The sequence below is a fragment of the Stegastes partitus genome, unplaced genomic scaffold (genome assembly GCF_000690725.1).
Source record: "Stegastes partitus isolate 25-593 unplaced genomic scaffold, Stegastes_partitus-1.0.2 Scaffold1202, whole genome shotgun sequence".
Classification (NCBI taxonomy): domain Eukaryota; kingdom Metazoa; phylum Chordata; class Actinopteri; family Pomacentridae; genus Stegastes; species Stegastes partitus.
The window spans coordinates 140,874-162,383 of NW_007578933.1; the positions used below are offsets into that span (position 1 = coordinate 140,874).

A 21,510-nucleotide genomic window follows, 5' to 3' on the forward strand; every position below is an offset into this window, starting at 1 on the left:
TGTGTGTGTGTGTGTGTGTGTGCGCACGTATGAATCTGTTGGTTTATTTAGAGGAGCCCACACAAACACACCACCCTGACTGTACAGCTCAGTGCTAAGAGTGTGTGTTTACGCTACAATTATTCAGTTCTCAGTTATACAGTCAGCTGGCAGCAGATTCGGCCAAAAATGATTCAGTTCACATAGTGCTCGAAGCCAATTTAGCCAACAAATGTTGAATTCATCCTGAAAATGTAGGAAAATCTTTTTTGTTTTCAACAACTTGGGAATAAATTGTTTCATTTTTGGCCTTCATTATGATGCTTGATTTGCCAACTGCGAAAATCAGAGGAGATGTCGGTAAAACTACGAGCAACTCGACCAAATTATTTGAAAGTAAAAACAATGTTGAGGACACTGGAGCTGTCCTCTACAGTCAGCCACCACAATGACAAAGCATGTGTGCATGACTACTTTTTGTCATTCTCACTCTATCCTGTTTAATGTGAAGTGTAGATTTAACCTAATGCAGCATTTGCAGGAACATACAGTGTATAGCTCTGTACATGTATATTAATAAACGTGATTGTGACCTTTGCAGACAGGTAGGGGGCTGCTCCACTGTCCGTTGAGTCGGCACTGAGCTCGAGCGTTTCCGCTGAGGATGTAGCCTCTGTTGCAGGTGAAGTTGACCACATCATTGAGGTTAAACTCGCTGCCATTGGTCCGTCCGTTGGCCGGGTTGCCTGGGTGACCACAAGTGATAGCTGCAGGAGTAGAGAGAGTAGAGAAGTATGGTGAGAAATCTGAGGTGTGGAAAAAGTATTATGTGCTGCATTGTGTGTTTTTTTTTTTCCACTTGCTATTTCAAAAACTTTTTCTGGAAATGTAAAGATGCTGCAGGGAAAAGCTATTTAAAGGCAACGTCTTGAAGCTTTTCACATGATATAAAAGAGCAGTAAATCATCATACACTGCACATAAACTAAAATGGTATTGGTATGCTGAAGTACTTACGGACGCAGACCGGTGTTGTTCCAGACCATCGATGGTCTTGTTGGCAGATTCTGACTGATGTGCCAATGAGGCGATATCCTAACATGCACTGGTACACCACTGTGTCACGGTAACTGGAGCCATCTCCGCTAATGTGGCCATTGACTATAGGATCTGGAGAGTCGCAGTGGCCGGCTAGAAGAGGCAAAATGACAGATATGAATACAGCGTGATGAACACCACATTGAACACGCTTTCCAAGTATCAGGCTTTAATGTCGGTGAAGCTGGTTCAATGTCCACTGAAACTGCAACTTCAAAAACAAATTCCTGCCTCACTATCCCAACAATTAGACTGCCAAATGATAAAGAGGAGCTGCTTCAATATTTAGACTTCTATGTATGTCTGGCGAGTGAATTCTTCAGGGCAGATCAATGTTCTTTAGTCCTGGCCATGCAGCAATGACAGATACACAAAAGGTCTGCTAAAATCAGTACATTTGAATGATTTCTCTGGGTTCTCTAAGGGACTTTAAAGCACCACATTCCTTCATTATTTCTGAAACTTGAGCACTTGAATTGCAGGGCACAGCTTAAAAAGCTCCATTCAATACCCTTTCAACTATTAACAGACCAATCACCTGTTTCACCGTCAGTCCTTCATGTTTCTGTGCCGTATGAAGTCACTTGCTGAGGCCCAGCACTTTCTGATGTTGGTATTTCTTCTCGAATGATTTAAGACACTTTCTTGAATAATAATGTAAAAACAGACGTCTACGACACTTTTCTTATTGTCAAATCATTGTACCAGATATCTAATGTTATAAATCTTCATGGACACACCAGATGTAAAAGATCCTTATCTCGAAAACTGTAAATAAGTACAATTACACAGTTTAATGAATTTTTGCAGCCTTAACAAAATACTGAAAAACAAACATTTCACTTACTTCTAAGAAACATTTTTCGACATAAACTGTAAATATACAATTCAGTAACATGGAACACTATGGATATAAACCACGGGAATTTATTGAAATTGCATTTCAAAGTGTTCCTGCATGTGAAGGAAAAATTACTTTCCTGGTTTGGAGTTAAACTTTTAGATATTGAACCCTATCTTCACATCACAATCACAAAAGGCTGGTCATTTTAGGTTTAATGATAAGCTTTTATCACCTGTAATCAATCCTATGAATCCTAAGCCTGCGCGTAAACAGTCTTTGTCAACAGCATCAGTACACACAGCTTCCATTTAACCACATGAAACACACATTTCAAAGCATATCATGCTCTCGTTGGACTCAGAATCTCAAAAGACTAATGGAAAGGTGCTCCGTAATTTATACATTCACACAAAATGTGCATCCTGCGTGAGGCTCCTTATTCATGCAAGTGACTCCAAGGCTGAACTACTGTAGGAGAAACCCCATGTATTAATGAAGCCTAAGCGTAAAATTTATGCACTCGCATTTCCATTGAAAATTAAGTCTTTACAAAAAGCCCTTGACACAAATCCTACGCACAGCTTTGTCCACTCTGTAGCTGTGCTGAACACAGAGCTGCCACTGCTTAGGAGAGACAAATAGAACCAGTTCCCTTTACTCCTCATGCCTTATTATATATATATTTATACATTATATTTACTTCACATTGGCTTGAAATTTCCTTTACTGTGCGACATGTTCAGAGCCTTGAGTGCTGTGCTACATAGAGTTAAAATCACAGCCCACCTGCCTGTTGATAGTGGCAGCTAATCAGAATGGATTTTAAAAATAAATGTGAATAATGATGCCAGAGCTTATTAATGCATGATGAGATGAGAAGAAGCCTTTGATTTTACTCTGGCAGTACTGGATTACATTATGTGTTGTCTCTTTGTAATATTCACACCGTTCGACCTGTTGAGTATACTTTCATCGCATTCTTCACTTTTATGTCAACGTGATCGGGCCACAGACCACAACACAGTGCACATCCCCATCACACTGAATGGACCTTACCTAGACACCTGGTCTCCGCACCACTCCACAGCCCATTAGCGCCGCACTCCCTGACATGTGACCCCACCAGCGTGTAACCATGGTTACACATAAAGATTGCAGTTGCTCCGAATGTCGTCAACGTCCCCAGTTTGGTGCCGAAGGGTGGAGATGGAAGTTCCCCGCAGGAAATGACTAAATAATAAAACAAATATGTTTTGAGAGAAAAGCACTGGAATTTAGATATTACAGACCACTGTAGGGCAACTGCTACATATTCCTTATTTCCAGAAATCTGGATATAAAGTGGGTTATGCTGCCAAGTCTTCATAATGTCAGGTAAGATGAATAAAACCCTGCAAAACTGTCACACTGAATTTAAACACTGTAAATGTAGTTTTCCAATACAATACCTGGCTGAATTAGATTGCTGTCAGAAGATTTAGGATCATTTTTTCCTTAATATCCTTGGGGACACAGTTTTCAAATCACTGGCCAACTTGAAGAATAGACACTTCTGTTACATTGCCAAATCCCTCAGAGCTGCTGCAGTCTTAGGTAGGTCAGCTCAGACGCTGGAGCAAGAAATGAACTGAAAATGCACCTAAGTAAAGTTTTCACTTGGCTAATGTAAAATATGTTTAAATTTTTAATCTTTTTTTTTTTTTTTTTTAAACTTCAAGTGTACACATTTCACATTGTCATTGTTATGTCATATATTATGCAACACTAAGAAATTCTGTAGCCTATTGGAAAGTTTTCAAAGTCATAATGTTCCCTCTCAGCTTCTCTTTATGAAATAAGCAGCAAAGGCACATTGCAGGGTAACGCTCTATTTGAAAAGACTGTCTTTCACTGCTGGCGACGTATACCACACATTTAGGAAGCTGCATTCTGTCTAAAACTGTTATCACAGTCCCAAGACAATGTGCAGTGGTTAATATCCTAGGGCGTTTGGAAACACATATACCCCTGGTAACTCATTTAAAAAAAAAGAAGAAGTAGTAAGGGAAATGGATCAACACACACACACATAGTCGCACAGAAACCAGCGTCCTCACAAACTGTCCCTTTCCTACTATCAAAAACACAAGACCTGTGGCAGCCAGGATTATGCACTCCCATGTTTCCACTTAAACCGAGTGAAAAGGCTTTTTTGGCACAAAAGAAGCTAACTCTATTAGAAGAACAACTTTCTCTAACTTCCAGCTGCTTGTTCCAAGGTGGGTGTGCTGTTTTCAATTACTAATTCAAGAACAGGTTGTGATAGCAACAGTGATGCAGTTTTATTCTTTGCATAGGCTTTTTATGTGCATATGTTACCGACTGTTGTAGGTGTGTCCCTGTGTGTGTGTGTCTGCTCGCATGAATCAGGCTTCTTTGTTTTATTACTGGGTTCATATGGTTTCTTCTCCCACACATGATTGATTGAGTCCCAATAACTTCAGAAATTTAAAAAAAAAAAAAGTGCAGTACAGAGCTCAAAGAAAGCTACAGCATTTCATGTATGTGTTAACATGTGAGGATGTGCGCTTTACAAAAAGTAGATACTCAATACCACCTCGGTTTAAAAGGAATCTCTCAAAATAAAATCCTAGATATAGCTCTTTGTGTGTAAGGTTCTGTGTCATCCCAAATGCCAGGGGAGGTGAGCAAGCACACAAAACATACAATTATAGTGGAGTTTTATCATCTTGTTCAGAGGTGACAGGGTCAGATGATTCTGAGCAAAATAAATCTGACAGCAGCAGCTGCTATTCTGTTTCCCCCCGAGAGACATAATGGTGTCCACGCTCGCATCGATACGTACTCTTGCAAGTAGCTGGGTCATCTGATCCCTCCCACGTGCCGTTGGCAAGGCAGCGAAAAGTCCGGTGCCCCACGCCCAGATAGTAGCCCGTTGAGCACTCCAGCATCACCATGGAACCGAACTCTCCCAGCCGACCGGAGAACAGGCGGTAGGTCATGTGATCTAACAAGGTGCTCTCGACGCTGGGGCAGTGGATCGCTGGACAAGAAAAGAAAAGACAAAATGAAAATGAAATAAAACAGAGCTTCACAACACATGAACCTCTATAACCTATGATGTATAAATTACAGACTGTATAATCTGAAATTAAATTTATGTGAATAAAGTGCAAATAGTCAAGACTAATAAATAAAATATATTTAGCCACATATACTGCACATTTAGAATGATATGCCTAAAAATAACGTCCTGCTTTTTATTTATTGCCTCATAAATATTATTTTTTAAACAGTTTTTTGTCATATCTCATCCACACAGAAATTAAAATGAATAAATTTACATAATTTCTGATGTCCGCATCATTAAATTTCTGGGAACTAGAGGCTAGTGCTAACTTTTCTACCTTTTGTGAACTCACACTCATTACCACCCTTTAATTACAGTTTCAAACACTTACGCAGACATCTGGGGACTGAGGCAGCGTTGCTCCAGCTGCCGTCCTCCAAACACACAGCTGTCATTGGAGCGCCAGGGTCAAGGTGGTAACCATGGTTACACTGGTAGGTGACCTGGCTGCCAACAGTGTACTGGTAAGCATGGAAACTGCCGTTGCCCGGCGCTTGAGGTATTCCACACGAGACAGCTGCCACATCACAAAGAAGAGAAGCGTTGTAGAGGGAAATCCTCTGAAACTGCAAGCCTTTAATCCTTGTCAACTTTTTTTTTTCTTTTTTTTTTTTCCACCACCGCTTAGATGATGAAGAACGTGTTTAAAATTTTACCTTGACAAAAAGGCGGCGGCGTGTCCCACTGGAAAAGCCCGTTGGAGTCGAGCCTGCAGGTGGCATTGCTCGAGCCTACCATTCGGTAACCACGGTTACAGAAGAACTGGAGTTTGCTACCTGGGCGGAGTTTGGTCCGGTTGACCACACCCCCGTTCAAGGGAGGATCGTTAATGCTACAGTAGGCAGCTGGAGACACAGAGAGACGGAGGAAGGAAAACAATATTAAATTTTTAAAAAGTTCTCTGTTCAGAAGAAACTAAACCAATTACTGCTAAAAAAAAAAAAATCCCCACTGATGAATAATTAGCAGGGGCCAGCATATTAAGGCTTTCTTTTAGTGAAAGAAAAGTGGGTCCAAACACATGACGGCATTAATGCCAACATTACCAGGGATTTTGAATAAAACGCACAAGACATGGTATTTTAAAGTCAGTACGTGTGGTCAACAAAACTGTGAGGAAGTTCCAAACACTAACTGAACGCCCTAAAACTAGAAGACTACAAAGTAATTACTCTGCAACCTTTCCAAGTAATGCAATGTTTTTGTCTTCTTGGAACAGAGAATAAAAGCATAACTGCTAGAGCATGGAGAGCAATTTAAACATCCGGCAGAGCACACCACTATGGGCCACTTGGCTCTCTCCTGCCTGTCCGATGTGGTCATTGCTTCACCTGATCTTGGCTCTTCTCCCTTTTGGCTTCACGTCGGTGGAATGACATTCCCACTCCAGGCAGGACAACAGAGGGGCTCTGTAAATTTCCATTTTCATGCGCAAACCTTGTTTTCCAAGAAAGCATCTTATACTTGTCAGTGAGTCATATGGCCTTAAATCAATCTGTTTTATCTGAAGCACTATTTTATATCTTGTCATGGCATTTTAATCTAACATTGATTGCAGAAATATTCAAGTCGAGGGAGGAAGGCCCATTCCTTCAATTCCTTACTACTGAATGTTTATAATTTTAATAAGGGGACATGAACTCTTTCAGGATGAGATTTTATCTCAGGGCCTCCACAGCAGCCAGTCACTTGTTGTTAAATAGTGAATTGCGCTGGAAGTTTTATTGAAATTGTGGTATAGCTGAAATTACTTCCCTTCCAGCCAACAAGAAACAGTAAAATATGAATTCCTACAAGAATTCAAATTACCCAAATATGCCGAGCACTTCACACCTATATCTGGCTGTGTTACGACGGAGAGACAGATAGATGCAGAACTTTATTAATCCCAGCGGGAAATTGTGGAGGGGAGAAGTTCCTGTCAAACAATATATTGAGAAAGTTGGAGTTGTGCATAAGTAGACAGGATAATCAACATAGGACAGAAAGGATTGTGCCCTTGTCCTTCAGCTGTGGGATCAGCGACAATGCAGGGAAAAGCTGTGACACACACTCTGTTGGGACACCCAGAGAAATGTGACTGTGCTTATGCCATGGCCACTTCCTAAAGAAACAAGGAAATAACGGCACATTGAATAAAATAAAAATGATGGTTTAGTTTAGTTGCTTTTAGTTAAACTGTAAGTTATTTTCACCATCAGTCGTACAAAGCGTCAGTTCTGCTGCTACGGCTACTTTCACAGATTACAAACCATTTTGTCAGACATTTCTCAGACAATCAGTTGTCAGCAAATGCAGATGTTTAATAAGAGCTGTGTGGGCATTTCAGCGGAAGCCCAGCATTCGTGTTAAATTATAACTAGACCCTCTGGTGGGCATTAGGCTGTGCCATCGTAAATCGACAAGGCCCTGTGGCAGGTGACACCATTCTCAATAAACATAATGTGTCTCAAAGCTGCTGTTGAATCCTGCTTTCAACCAAGGATTGAGTAGATCACAGCTTCTGTGGCTTCACCAAACCTGTGTCTGCCTCTGCTTTTATGACACTAATCAACACCGGCCCCCGATGGCTTGACAGACAGTTTCATCTGAATGCCACAAACCCGCTTAAAAGTCCAGCTGCCATCTCTGCTTACTCTATCCATATCCTCAACTAGCTACTCTTTGAATCAGAAAACTTGTTCACACCATTCTCTCGACCAAGAATAGAGCAGACACTCAGCAGCTTGACCCCAGAGTATATCTACAGGTATGATGCATCTGCTCAGGTTTAACTACGGTGGCTGTCTCCACTATTATATTGGCTCCATTAGTTTCTGCTGAATGCTGTGGCGTGCTCAATTGTCCAGTTGCCATTAGTGTGTTAAGTATTGTAGCCACTATGTTTCCATTTGTCTTACAAGCAACCAACTATGTTCCGTGACCCGGACATAATCTACCATAATACGTGTGCTTACATTAATGAAAAGCCATATTAAATGTCTGCTTTCACATTTGTTATGTCCGTCTATTTACCCATCTGTGACAGCCACCGGTGACGTCTCCCTGACACATTAACTACACTGTATGCTTTGTCTTTGGTTCCATGTGTTGTACTTTCAGCTGGCTAATTCAACACCTTACGTGTTTATGTGAACAATATACTAGATTTGTTCCCATGGGATCTGTACAGATGTGCCGAGATAAATATTATTTATGCTGCTTCCGCTGCGGATACTTTCCTAAAACTTACTAACTCTTATACATATTTACAGCCTGACCGAAGTGAATCACCGTGAAGTATGCGGTGGAGTCGTGAGGCTATCACGGTGTTCAGGAAGGTCGGCGGATAAATAAATGCCGCACAATTAAGAACAATGACACTGATGTTATTTCACAGCGAAGCCGAGCACTGAGAATGTAGAGAGTGGTAGGAAAAAAAAGCAGCAGCGATCACACACACACATTTGCACTTTCCCTCCGTAAGCCTAATGATAACAGCCTGCCAAAGTAGAAGTCATAAGCAACTGCTCAACATACATATATAATACATACTGTGCTGTACGGTTTGTTTCAGTATAAAACACACCAGAGCATTAATAATGTATAGTAAGTGAAAAATCTCAGCGATATGTTTCTGTTCTCCGTATAGCTGCTGTTGTCAGGGCAATATAACACCATGGAGAAAAGACAACACTATTACTTGAGGCCATTGTGTTGATATAACAAAAATATATCACACATTCTTTTCACTATAGAGAGCCAGGAGGCTGACCTTGTGGCAAACTCCTTTCAATCCCAAAACAGGATCAGTGTCGCTGCAAGTTCTATTTGCTGCGACTGGTGGTCATCTTCAACGAACCCTTAACGAGTTAAAACCCAGGATTAAGGGGGCAGCCGGAGAAGCTCACAATCCAAATCGAACAAAGCTAACAGAACGCCACAGCGTCGGCAGAAAAAAAAAACTAATTCGCTCAATTGACGCAAATTAACAAATTGAAGATACTAATTCTATTTTGCTCCTGAGCAGTCTGATGCATTCGAAGACACATTTTCTAAATGATCATTGCTGAGCCACCTACACTGTTAATGAGAAGAAAGGCATTAGGGGAAGGTTGTTCATGCTAGCAGGGAAAAAAAATAAAATGAGTTGAGCCAACAGTAGTGATTTAATAGCTTTGCAAAATAGCAATGGCACAGAATGGCATTTCTTTTTAATCAAATTATAAAATCTATTATCCAAAATGCACAAAGGGTGAAATATCCAAATGGACACTATCAAAGCTCTCACCATGCTGTAGATGTGTGAAACAGCTGATACTGGCTTCAGAAACGAATAACAGAAAACGACAGAGACGTACCTGAGTATCGTATCTTGAATCCTCTCTTGTTGGTTGCGTGGTCAGTGGACCAGCGCAGGTAGAGCTGGTTTGTTTTCGATGTGAAATTCAGCTGAGACGAGTGGTTCCCACTTAGAGCAACGAGCAGAGGGCTTTGTCCTGAGGATCCTGGTGAGACAAATGGATGAAAGTTCAAAGCTGCTGCGTACGCATAATTACATACATCACATTATTTTCTCATGTGTATGAATTCAATATGTTATTCGTTTAGTAACTGTTTGTGTGTTGAGGGGAAACCTTTGCCACGACAGGATGAAATCAGACAAAAAACGATTCCTTACATGTCGTAGGTGCGTCCTTGCAATCTTCCAGATGAATATTAGACTAATGTGAAGCGGAGATGAACAATATGCTGCAGTCAGAATGCGTTTTATTGTCTCTGAGATATGAGGCACATGAGGGTGACAGTATCATTAAGTTGCTAAGTACCTAGAAATTACTTGCTCCACACGCATCCTGAACGGAGCGTGTTGTTCGGCTCCATCTCCACCTGTGCTAATGTATATTGTTTGAACCATGTAAGTTGGATCTAAATAAGTTAGGCCCCATTTAGAACAAAACACCAGTCATCCATAAACTCTTTAAAATATTGTTTTTTAAAACTAGGAAAAGTATAATTTACTTAAAAGTTTCCTCCAAATGGTCTGCATAAGCATTTACAAACATCTATTGGATTTCTTTACTTTGTGCAGCGCTAGAATAAATCAGAAACAACCCCCTCATAGCCGCCCACTCCACAATGGTGCCACTGCTGTCGGCAACATCAAAGGCAGCTAGACTGAGTTTAGGACCGATACAAATGGACGGAGCAGAGTGGGATACACATATTAGTTGGTATATATGTTCACCCCGCGTATGAATTCCAATACAAACAACACATTTCAAAAGCATGTCAGACCCATTCTGTTTTGTTGGCTTATTATAATGCTTGTTGTGTTGTTGTCTGTGAATGAGCCTCATAATTTAAAGACACACATTCAGGCAAAAACTTGAACAAAACATTGCCAGTAGTCACTAAGTGGATTCACCCAATATAGTTGTATGAAGTTAGATAAACTTTTTAATATACAATGTGAATAAAAATGAATTAATAAAGAGGTTAAATTACACACACTAAATCTAATCTGTACACTTTCAAATATATTGCTACACAACCTGCTTAGAAGTCCTGGGGGGTAAATTCCCAACACCACAAATGAGAATTAAGTGTTGTGTGTCTTATTAACTGCTTTTCATAAACACACATTAATTCAAACCGTGTGTGAGCATGTGTGTGTGTGTAGGTGTAACAAAAGGAAAGCATTGTGTACCGTCAAAAATTTCCAGTTCGTCAAACTGCTTCTCACTGTGGAACATCTCGACGTAGATGTTGATGGTGTAACCTGGAAAACAAGGAAAAAATACATATTTAAAGCCACATACAAATACACTGTAGTATGCAAGAGCAGCATCCACACACAAACAAACATGAATGCTGTGACGTATGCACAAACATTTACGCTGAAAGAGTAAATGCACGTACATATGTGAACACAGTCATCCAGCTGCACTTCAGTCTCTGTACAGTCAACGCCTGCACTCAGCAAATATAAGTTTACACACATAATGACTTCACTTTGTCACATATAACTCCACTTTCAGCACATATAAACACTCCTCTAAACCAGTGGCTCTCAAACTTTTTGAGCCACGACCCCGAAGACAACATAAGTTTGTGTTCGTGAGCCCCCAGTTTGAATTTTTAATATGGCATGAGTAATAACTTTGTTGTTCATGCATTAATGCGTTAAAAATTAATGTGCTAATTCCACAGAATAATCTCTTTACAATAACACAGTAATTTTCTTTTAAATGAATCAATGAGTTGAGTTTATTTTGAACAAATGAAAGGGAAAAAATATAAAAACAAAAGAAAATAATTTTGTAAAAGAGGATTAAAAAGAATAATAACATCGCATAATCAAATCATAATATTAACAAGTTTGAAAGAGGAGTGGGAAGAAGTATACACTTTTAATTTTGACAGCCCAAACAGAAATTTATTTGATAAATCTAGGCTTTATTTATTTTCTTCTTTTTTTTTTTTACAATGATCTTGTCCCGACCCCCAGTTTGAGAACCACTGCTCTACACACTGCACACACCCCTGGACACACACTGTACCTGGAACCATGCGCAGCAGCCAGGAGCACGTCTGGCTGTTTGGATAGTTGCTGGGAAATCCAGGGCTCAGTATCACTCCTGATGACGAAAACCGCTCCTCGTTGGCTGGGCACTGGGCTGGAAGGGCAACAGACAAAAGCTCAAATAAAAAGGTTGCATTGATCAAAACAGTGGCAAGTTTTCAAAAGGTTTTTTTTTTTTTTTTTCCTCCGGCTTTTATTTTGCCTGCCTGCTTCCCTTATCAGTCGACCTATCGTTTTTCTAACGAGCCCCACATAGCCAGGCCGTTCTGCAGCACAGACCCGTGTTATTATTTTCCAGCACAACATTCTTGACTCATAACCGACTGGCCTTGACAGCTGTTTCATGTGTTTTCTGGATGTGTCGGCATCGTGTGTGAATTCAAACAGAACGTGAGGGAAGCGAAGGCCGCGTGTCATGAAACGTGTATTAGCCTCGAACGCAGGAAGACAATGGCCTATTCTTATTTGCACTGCTGCTATTGTCGTGTTCTTCCACACAAGTTTCGTTGTACTTCTGCACAATGACAATAAAGTCTCTTTATCTTCTGGGTGACAACTGTTTAGGTAACAGAATCCAACACAAGAAAGAGCTAAACTGTTCCCACTTTGTTGGAGCACTTCTGTTGCATTTCAGCTCATAAGACTGCTGGCTCCTTTTTTTTTCTTCTGCTTTACAATGAAAAGGAAACTCTGTTCGCTCCACATGACGGCGAAAGCAGAGCGTCTTTTTAACACTCAGCTGTAAAAGGGAAAAAAGTAATATTCTCAAAACTCAAATCAATATTTATTTGTTTCATAGAAATACCAGCAGCCACTACCGGCACTTCCCAGTGATGGAAATACAGCGTTCTCATTTCCTGAGGTTTCCTTAGTGCTAAAGTCAAACATGCAACAAGCTGGAGACAACGAACTGCTTCACTGCTGGATGGACACGTTCAGCATGTGTTGAATTCCATTAGTGTAATATTGATTAAAAAGGTTCAGGCTAAGTTTCTGTTGAACATTTTCAACTTTCAATATACGACGCTAAGACTGACAGCGACAGACAAACTGTTTAAACATCTGTATACTTTCCTATAGTTCAGTTTGGCTTTAAAAACTTAACATTTGAATCAGTTTGGCACAATAGTTTATGGTCTTTCAATATCAAAAATACATTAAATAAGTCTGTCTAACTGTTTTGGATTTTCCACATTTCCTCACATGATAACACAAAAAATCAGAGGTGGGACGTAACGAAGTACAAATACTTTGTTACTGTACTGAAGTAGATTTTGCAGATATCTGTACTTTACTTGAGTATGAATTTTTCTGCCGACTTTTTACTTTTACTCCCGACATTTGAACACAAACATCTGTACTTTCTACTCCTTACATTCTCAAAACTGGCTCGTTACTTGTTTCAACCTCCGCGGATGACGACATGACGTAAAACAACAAACGTCTTTATCTTTCCCAGCAGTGTCCCAGAGGCTTTTTAGCTCTGCAGGACTGATTTTCAGACCCACGTCTTCATTCAAAGAACTTTGAGAACCAGCTTCTGCTGAGGCTCAATAGAAGATGTTGGTAGTGTTGAAGAGACGAGTGTTTCCATGTTGATTATGATGTTTAATGCTTATAATGAAATGGAAAACTGTCCAGTGATGTTTTTTTTTTCTGTACCAGCACTGTGCAGGTTCTTAAAGGATAAAAACAATCCTATTTTGTGTGCTTAGAACTTTTTTCGTTTTGCAGAGTTGTCAAATGAGGCATCACGTATCATCGAAGCTAAACATTCATTTTTACTTTTGTACTTAAATAAATTTCTGAACCTGTACTTCTTTACTTTTACTTGAGTAAAGGAGTTGAATCAGTACATAAGTATCTCTACTTCTACTAAAGTAAAGAATGTGAGTACTTTTGCCATCTCTGTTAGAAATGAGCTGCTTGTATACAGTTGGGTTTTATGTTTTGATGTGAAACACAATAATCACATGGCAGCAACACAACTTGTCTGCAGAAGCTATATGTGGTGCAGCAATATGTCTCTTCTGATACGGATCTCTTTCTGGTTCCTCAAATATTCACTTCATGTTAGTATTAATAGCAGTAATAGAAGGATGAATTTCACTATTCGCATTAGTTCTAGTTTAGAACCAGACACCAGTATTCAGAACCGAGACGTGCACATGTGGAAGACGATGGATTAAACGGTACCTGCACCCATTTTACACATCAGTGTCAGCTTAGTATTCACGGTGAGTATCACTCAGCCACCGAGAGCAGCCCTATGATAGATCCTGTGGCTGTGGAGAGAAATTTGTCAACAAAATTGGGGGCCTGGAAATAGGTGGGTGTTTACCAGGCAGAGATGATCTCACAAAAAGATAGCTCAGGTTGCATTATGGAAAGTCTAGGATCCGCTGATTTTTGGAGCCGGGGTTGAATTAAATGTCAGGATGTCTCGACCTCATCTCAGTCCCCCAACTTTAAGAATGTGCAGAGTCAATTCTTGGATTTCTTCAACTTTAAGGTGATTTGACAGGTTTTAACATGGGATCAAGTTAATATTTAAAATGACACATCTACAGGACATTCAGTTTAACAAGACAGCATTTATAAACATGCTATGCTGTGGAAAACATACTATATATCCTAACTTCAGAGAAACGTCCAACATGTGCTATGCATCTAGGATTCTTTGGTATAATCCTGATGAGCTTAGTTGTGTAATTTATTTAGATTTTTTATTTATTTTTTATTAAAACAGCTTGTATTTGATGTATCAGCAGCTAAACACTTTTCCTGGGTCCTGTGTTTTTCACACTGACACGCACATACTTTCTATTTTATGAAATATTTAGAAGCTGGACTGAACGTCGGGCTAAAAGGTGATGCAGTTAGTAGCACTGATGCCTTGCAGTTAGAAGGTCGCCAGGTTGGGATCTTTCTCTGTGGAGTCTCCATGTTCTCCCCGTGCAGCGTGGGTTCTCTCCGGGTTCTCCGGCTTCCTCCCACACAGTCCAAAAACATGTTGATGTTAATTGGTGATTCTAAATTGTCCGTAGGTGTGAATGTGAGTGTGCTTGGTTGTCTGTCTCTAAGTGTAGCCCTGTGATAGACTGGTGACCTGTCCAGGTGTCCCCTGCCTTCACCCTGAGTCAGGTGGGATAGACTCCAGCCCCCCGCGACCCTAGTGAGGATTAAGCGGTGTTTAGATAATGGATGGATGGATAGATAGACTGAGCGTTGCCTTACCTTGACATGTTGGGGGCGGGGCTTCAAAGAGCAAATGGGAGTTGAGTTTACACATGAGCTCTGCCTTTCCAACCAGCGTGTATCCAGGTAAGCAGCGATACTTCACAATGTCACCTAAAACGGGGGAAAACAGAACCACTGTGAAGCCGTAGTCATACATTTAACCAACAGGTCTACACACTGCAGCCTTGATGACAAGCTAAGAACTCCTATCCATATTAGAATATACAATAGTTTCAGACTTTTAGTACTTGAATATCTACAATATTTTATGGTTTCTTTTCATCCAAGTATTTTAAAAAGAATTCTAGACAGCAAACAACTGATAGCAGGTACATTCAGTCCATCTTTCCAGTTTCTATATTTTCTACTAAAACTTGAAATGTTTGTTCAGTGGCAATGAATCTCTTAGCAGATCCCTTCATAGGGTAACAGAGCTTCATATTTTGTTTTGTTTATTACTGATTATTACCAAAAGGACAACCCAAAATTGCCTTCGCCTGAACTGAGTACATTTCTTTTTTGTCAAATGAACACTCTGGGTTTTGTGGAGAGCATCTATTTGCAGCAAGTAAAAAGAGGAGAGAGCAGGAGCAAACAATTCCAGCAATCAATAATTCTCCAAATGTTGTGTACTCTATAAAGACGGACTTGGAAAAAAAGATTTTTATTTTGTAAGCAAGGAGTTTCACATCACTGTTGCTGCTCTTGCTCACTTTTGGAGCTGCAGTCGGACAGGCTTTCCATCGCAAACAGGGTGGAGATGTACCACCTGTCGGGGACACGTAATGCACCCTTCAGCTTTTTTTTTTCTTTTCTAGGAGACATCTCGCAGCATGGGGCAAGAAGTTTTAAATTGTTGAACAGAACAGAACTAAAACAGTCAGCTGTTCTTGTTCAAAGACTGTATAATTGGCTATCAGATCAATATCAAAGCTAGTGTTGTCTCTGGGGTACTTTACTCTGCCAGGTTTTGTGAATGTAAAATTCACCTGGACTCAAATGATCTGGAAGGTTTTCCAATTTGTACATGTAATTACCCCAAATGAGCTCTCATCGGTCTTTTTAGAATGGCCTTGCTCTTGCTGGTTTCTCGCTGTACCGGTGCTCCAGTTGTGTTGTGCAAATGGGAGCGAACTGGAACAGGAGAATCACTTACTGTCTGCACCACTGTTGTGTTTGTCTGAACCCTGTTAGAAACATCTTATATAAATAATATAGAAGGCGGAGGAAGTCTTTCATGATCCTTGAATGAAACTAATACCCTGTCAAGGTATTTTTAAAAGGTCAAAAACTAAATATACCCCCTAAAATCAACAAATCATTCAAAAATCACCCAACTTTTCTGAATTCATATAAAGTTGACATTTCAGAATGTAAGTTTTCCAAACAGAAATGATTATATACTTTGCCAGGAGCGACTAGGCTCTGAAAACCACTGGAAGGGTAAATTGATCTTGCTGAGGTTTTATGAAATGTCTGCTTTTTTTCCCCCCAAAATTACAGCTCCTGTTGATCTAAAAGGTCACCATGAGTAAGTTGCTTTGTGCAAGCCACATAAAACTAGGCTGAGGGAAAATGGAGAAGTTGACAAGCAATCATTTCAACCAAAATGGATGTTTATGAATAGCTTGGGAGAACGTACATATGATCCAAAAGTCTGACACCACATTAACAATCTGTTGTACCAATGTAAAGCTCGAGCATATAACAACAAACTTGTAAAAGAAAGAAGACATTATGTAAGATTCTGCACTATTTCTAAGCCAGCAGAGAATGTAAACATATTCGGGGCAGTGACTGCGTTAACTCCATCGGAAAACAACGTCAGATTTGCTTGAGTTGTATCCAGAGCACAGTTGGACAGACTAAAAGTGACTACGCTGTCAGAAGATCAATACGTCAAGCGTTGTTCACTCAGAGATAAAAAAGCAACTTCATCACAGATACAAAATTTACTGGATATGAAACACAAGACTCTCAATCAAGCAAACACGACGTCAAAGGAAGGCTGCCTCGTGGTGGTAACGAATGAAACTCCTCAAAGGGGAAACAAGGCCACGGGTAAATCCAAGGTTGGGATTTGTGCCAGCAATGGAAAGGTGTATGTATGGAGGCAAACAGGAGGGAGTATAACACTGTGGTGTGTCAAGCCCAGTGGTGAGAATATTCCAGTCTGCTACTCCGGAGTTTGACACCTGCACCAAACCAGCTACACCCTGACCAAGGACAGGTACCACTCCATTATTCAGAGACATGTGACACCTTCATGTTTGCATCTTGGTGAGGAAGGATTCCAACTGCAGTTGGATAATGAGCCCAAACACACCTTGAAATACTTGAAGCCTGAGGAAGACTGAGGAGTGCTGACTTTCATGGACAAGTCACTTGACCTTTACCTCAGAGAACATTTATGGTACACTTGAGGACTGTGAAAACAAGCGTTCCTGACATCACAGATAGCTCTTTGGGACACTGTCAGAATCTGCTGAGATAACGTAGGGGTTTCAGGTTTGAACATTGCCACCCCATGTGCATGCAGCCATTAAAGCAAATGGGAGGCAAACCAACTTCTGAAAATATATTGAAATTCATGCAATTTTTTAATTAGCTTTGCCACTTTTGTTTATATAATATAGCACCAAATCACAGTATATGTCATCTGATAGCACTTCACATAGACCTGAAGGGACATGAAGGCCGTACAGAAACCTAACGAATCCAAAGTTCCAGTGATCCGGGTAAACAGTTGTACTTCATAATATCTATTTCTCAAGAATTCAACTTTTCACTTGAATTGTTCGGCTGATGCTTTCACTGGTAATGAACAATTCTGTATTAAATTCTAAATGAATGCAAAATAGAATCATCTTCATAAGTGGTCTCAGACCTTTGGACCCCGCTTTACCCCCATCAAGTAGAAGGTGGCTGATCCAAATGCATTTCACACAGCACTAATAGCACTTAGTTAATGAAATAGTGCTATTTATCGACTACAAATGGCAGGCGGCACTGTAATTCAGAAGAGCAGTGCTGATAATGAGTTTGCGTCACACACTTGTGTAACTCTGAATAAAACCCAGGAGGTATGCAAATGTATTGACAACTAGTTTGCCAACAAACAAGGTCTAACAGTCGCTGGAAATACCATTAAGGATATTTAAAGATGTGGGAAGGCTTTTATTTTCTCTTTTCAAGGAAGCAGCTGTTTGCCCCCATTTATGTTAATCGATGCTAAACACGTCCCAAATGTAGCGTACTCTGCGAAGGAAACGCAGCTGACACACATAAGTTATAAAACAATAAGAAAGCTGATGTGCACTTTACCAAAACGTCCATACACCTTATTGAATTTTAGGTATTTTTTTCGAGGAGGAGGAAAAAAAAACAAAACCAAACAGCATCTTAAAATGTACAAAATCTAAAAATCAATTCATTCTGTGCATCACAGAAAAAGACAAACCAACAGAGACTCACTGAATTAATTTCATTAACAAGTGGCTCAGTGTCACTAATAAAACAAAACAAAAATAACAGTGACAGACTACCGTTAGCCCGCTATATTTAGACTATTCATTTGCAAAGTAATGCAGCACATTAATGAAGTAATCAATCAACAAAACAATGACCTACTACGAGCCTGACCAGGCAGTTTGTCATTTATGACGTATCAGATAAAGCTGATAATTCTTCTTAATTTTGAGAAATCTATTAAACAATATAATTTTTAAAAAATCTTGCTTTTTGAGCCAAATGTTTCATGCAGGTGCAGCTGACCGAGTATCAATAAAACCATCTTGTGGGTTATTCTGTCATAGTGACGGGTTGTTTAGATGTTTGGAAACACTTTCAATTTCTCTATATTTAAAAAATATCAAAAGCAATAATCATCAGTACCGTTACCTATCTGGAAGTCTTCATCTTCATAGATCACCTCTGCATTCTCCACCACAGGGGGAGAAGGGCATTTCTTCAGACGGTACGCTGGAGAGAGGAACAAGAAGACTTAATGCTACAGGACTATGAGGAACCTTTTAGATTCCAGTGTTCACCAAACTTGGTCTGCTTTGTGCAGGTTCACGTCTTCATATAAAAAAAAAAAAAACCCAATTCAATTCTCAAATCTAATTTTGGATGTAGCATGTGCCTGATGTCTGGGTAACATAATTCCCTTGCCCATATGCTTGTCTGACAGCTGAAAATGTGGGAGACAGGATAGTATGTACTTTCCTGAAAGTCAAAAAAAAATAAAGAGTAACATAATAATAATAACTGCAGTACAAAGTAAGGAGAAGATGAGGAGAGAAGCTCACATATGGTGCTCAGTCTGTCAAGGTGGCCTCGTGGGCTCAAAGTAACACGGCGTGATTTAATTCACAGTGTTGTATGATTAAAAAAGAAATTGAAGCCCCGATTGAAGCAAAAACTACACCTCAAAGTGCACACACGACCGGTGCCATTTTTTAAAAAATCACATGATGTAGATCCATTCAGAGATATGAGCTTGTTTATAATCGTGAACACTACGATGTAACGGAGAATTTAATGGAAACAAGTTAAAGAGAAGATAAACAGTTTTCTCTGCTGCTCTGACCTCATCTCTTATAGCTGCTTACTGGTTTACTCAGATCCTACATCAGCTCTTAAATCAAGAAAAACTGTTTCTATTTAAAAATGCAGACAACAAGCAGCGACATTCAGACAACATCAACTGTTGTGCGTGAAGCTACCGTGGAAGTTGAGAATGAAGAAGCCTCCAGTTGAGAAGTCAGAATGGAAACGGATCAGGACCTTCGGGCTGGTACTGTAGGCCGATTCTAATGCCGTGTTGCCGCTGAAGACTCCCAGCTGAGAGCTGGATGTATCTGGGCCGTCCCTAAATAGAAAGACAGACACAACAGATGATGCTTAAGCTGGAAGCAGGATACATGAAAAGTACTGAGAGGGACGGAGAGAGGAAACAAACACAACTCAAGTCCTTATGCACCACAAGGGTTTGCACAGTTCTGACTCTAATGCATCACTGGAATATAAAATATTTAGTAAATTTAAAAAAACTAAATTGTGTTCTCAATGTTTTTTTTTTTTAAGATTTATTTTTGGGTTTTTCTGCCTTTAATGATAGTTGAAAGTGAAAGAGTGACAGAGAAACATGGGGAGCAGAGTGGGGGAATGACATGCAGCAAATGAGCCGCTGGCTGAAATCGAACCACGGCCGCTGTGTCGGGGATTATAGCCCCTATACATGGGTCGCCCGCCCTACCCGCTGAGCTATCCAGGTGCCCATGTTCTCAATGTTTTAATGCTGTGTGTGGAGTCAGAGCAGGCCTACACCTGCACAAGTCTAGCAGGTGGACTGTATAAGATGTATAATAATAATGTATAAGATCTCTGTCCTCTGTCCTTTCACCTTGTTTGGTTTAGTTTAGTTAATTCCACTTTAATTTTTAGTAAGACAAGCTTAGTTTCAGGTTCAAATCATATGTGGTCTGCACTCATTTACATCACGCTGCAACAGGTTGTGACAGATATTATGATGATATTAGCAACTGGTACTTCATACAGACATGACGTGATGTTAAAAATGAACTAACATTATCTCTCTCTGTTGGAAAGACGTCCAAAGACCTACGATCGGTCGATGGCTGAAAGAATTATCAGCATGCCCTGTCCTTGAAAAATTAACACATACAATGAAGAAGAAATCAGCCAAATTTAAAGAGATTTGGAATCCCTTTCTTGCATTGTTCGAGAACTGTGGAGTTGAGGAGGCTTTGGTGTCTTAAAGGTGACATGTCTCAATCATGTGATGTTACGCTGTGTATATTTGTCCATATATGTGTGTGTGTCAATGCCCTTTTTTGTGTTTTACGCTTCGTTTTGTTCTTAGTTTTATTTACCTTTGGGGTGCGGGGAGAGGATTATTTTATAGTTGATTGTATATGTTTTGCTTTGTCAATGCAATTTGTAAACTGTTCAAATTCAGTAAATATATGTTTATAAAAAAAAAAGAACTAACATTGAGTGTGAAACACAAGATCTTACTTAAACACAGGCAACCCATTCTGCACAGCAGCTACTGTTTGCGTCAGCAGTGAAGTTTAACCTCCATTAGGTTCGTTTGCAGTTATTATCCTTTTTTTTATTTTTTTTCCTCTATTCTGTTTGGAAAATTGCTTTTTCTCACTGACCTACCAGCAAAAAATTGATCCTCAACTCACCTCAGAATACATTTTATTATAAACCAACACTTATCTCCACAGCCGCCTCTGTACATTCCCTATAATGGAAATCTATACTGGTGATGAAAAACTTAAATAGCTGCGTTCAGGTGTAGTTGGATCATCAAAGTCAAGCTGAAAAAAAATAAGCGGGAGTCAACAGAGCGCTGGTGCATACATTTAGTTTCAAAGGAATGCAGGGGTTGGGAGGCTAAACTGCTTATGAATTGTTAGATGTGGATTTACTTTTATCAACCAGGTTTAATTAGAGGGAGGAAGAGAAACCAAAAGCAGCAATTGTTAATAAAATAAAACTGATATCTGTTAAGTCCATGTGCTTGTTCATTGAAAGGGTAGCAAGAATATTTTAGTTTTTTTCCTTTTCTTTGTTGTTTTTTTTTCTCTTTTCTTCTTTTTACCCATTTCAAACAAGTTCA

General features: G+C 39.8%; 1 protein-coding gene across 1 annotated transcript in view; it reads right to left on the minus strand.

Annotated features, from left to right (window-relative positions):
• The window catches only part of LOC103368769 (CUB and sushi domain-containing protein 1), a gene marked incomplete at its 5' end in the record, with an annotated part of 122,606 nt that overhangs the window by 38,530 nt on the left and 62,566 nt on the right, over positions 1-21,510 (minus strand). The window contains 12 exons of the mRNA XM_008297239.1: positions 573-746; positions 996-1,169; positions 2,977-3,150; positions 4,766-4,963; positions 5,382-5,567; positions 5,707-5,895; positions 9,391-9,537; positions 10,740-10,811; positions 11,593-11,709; positions 14,853-14,966; positions 18,756-18,836; positions 19,583-19,728. Coding sequence (XP_008295461.1) covers positions 573-746; positions 996-1,169; positions 2,977-3,150; positions 4,766-4,963; positions 5,382-5,567; positions 5,707-5,895; positions 9,391-9,537; positions 10,740-10,811; positions 11,593-11,709; positions 14,853-14,966; positions 18,756-18,836; positions 19,583-19,728 — 1,772 coding nt within the window. The remainder of the gene's footprint in view (positions 1-572; positions 747-995; positions 1,170-2,976; positions 3,151-4,765; positions 4,964-5,381; positions 5,568-5,706; positions 5,896-9,390; positions 9,538-10,739; positions 10,812-11,592; positions 11,710-14,852; positions 14,967-18,755; positions 18,837-19,582; positions 19,729-21,510) is intronic.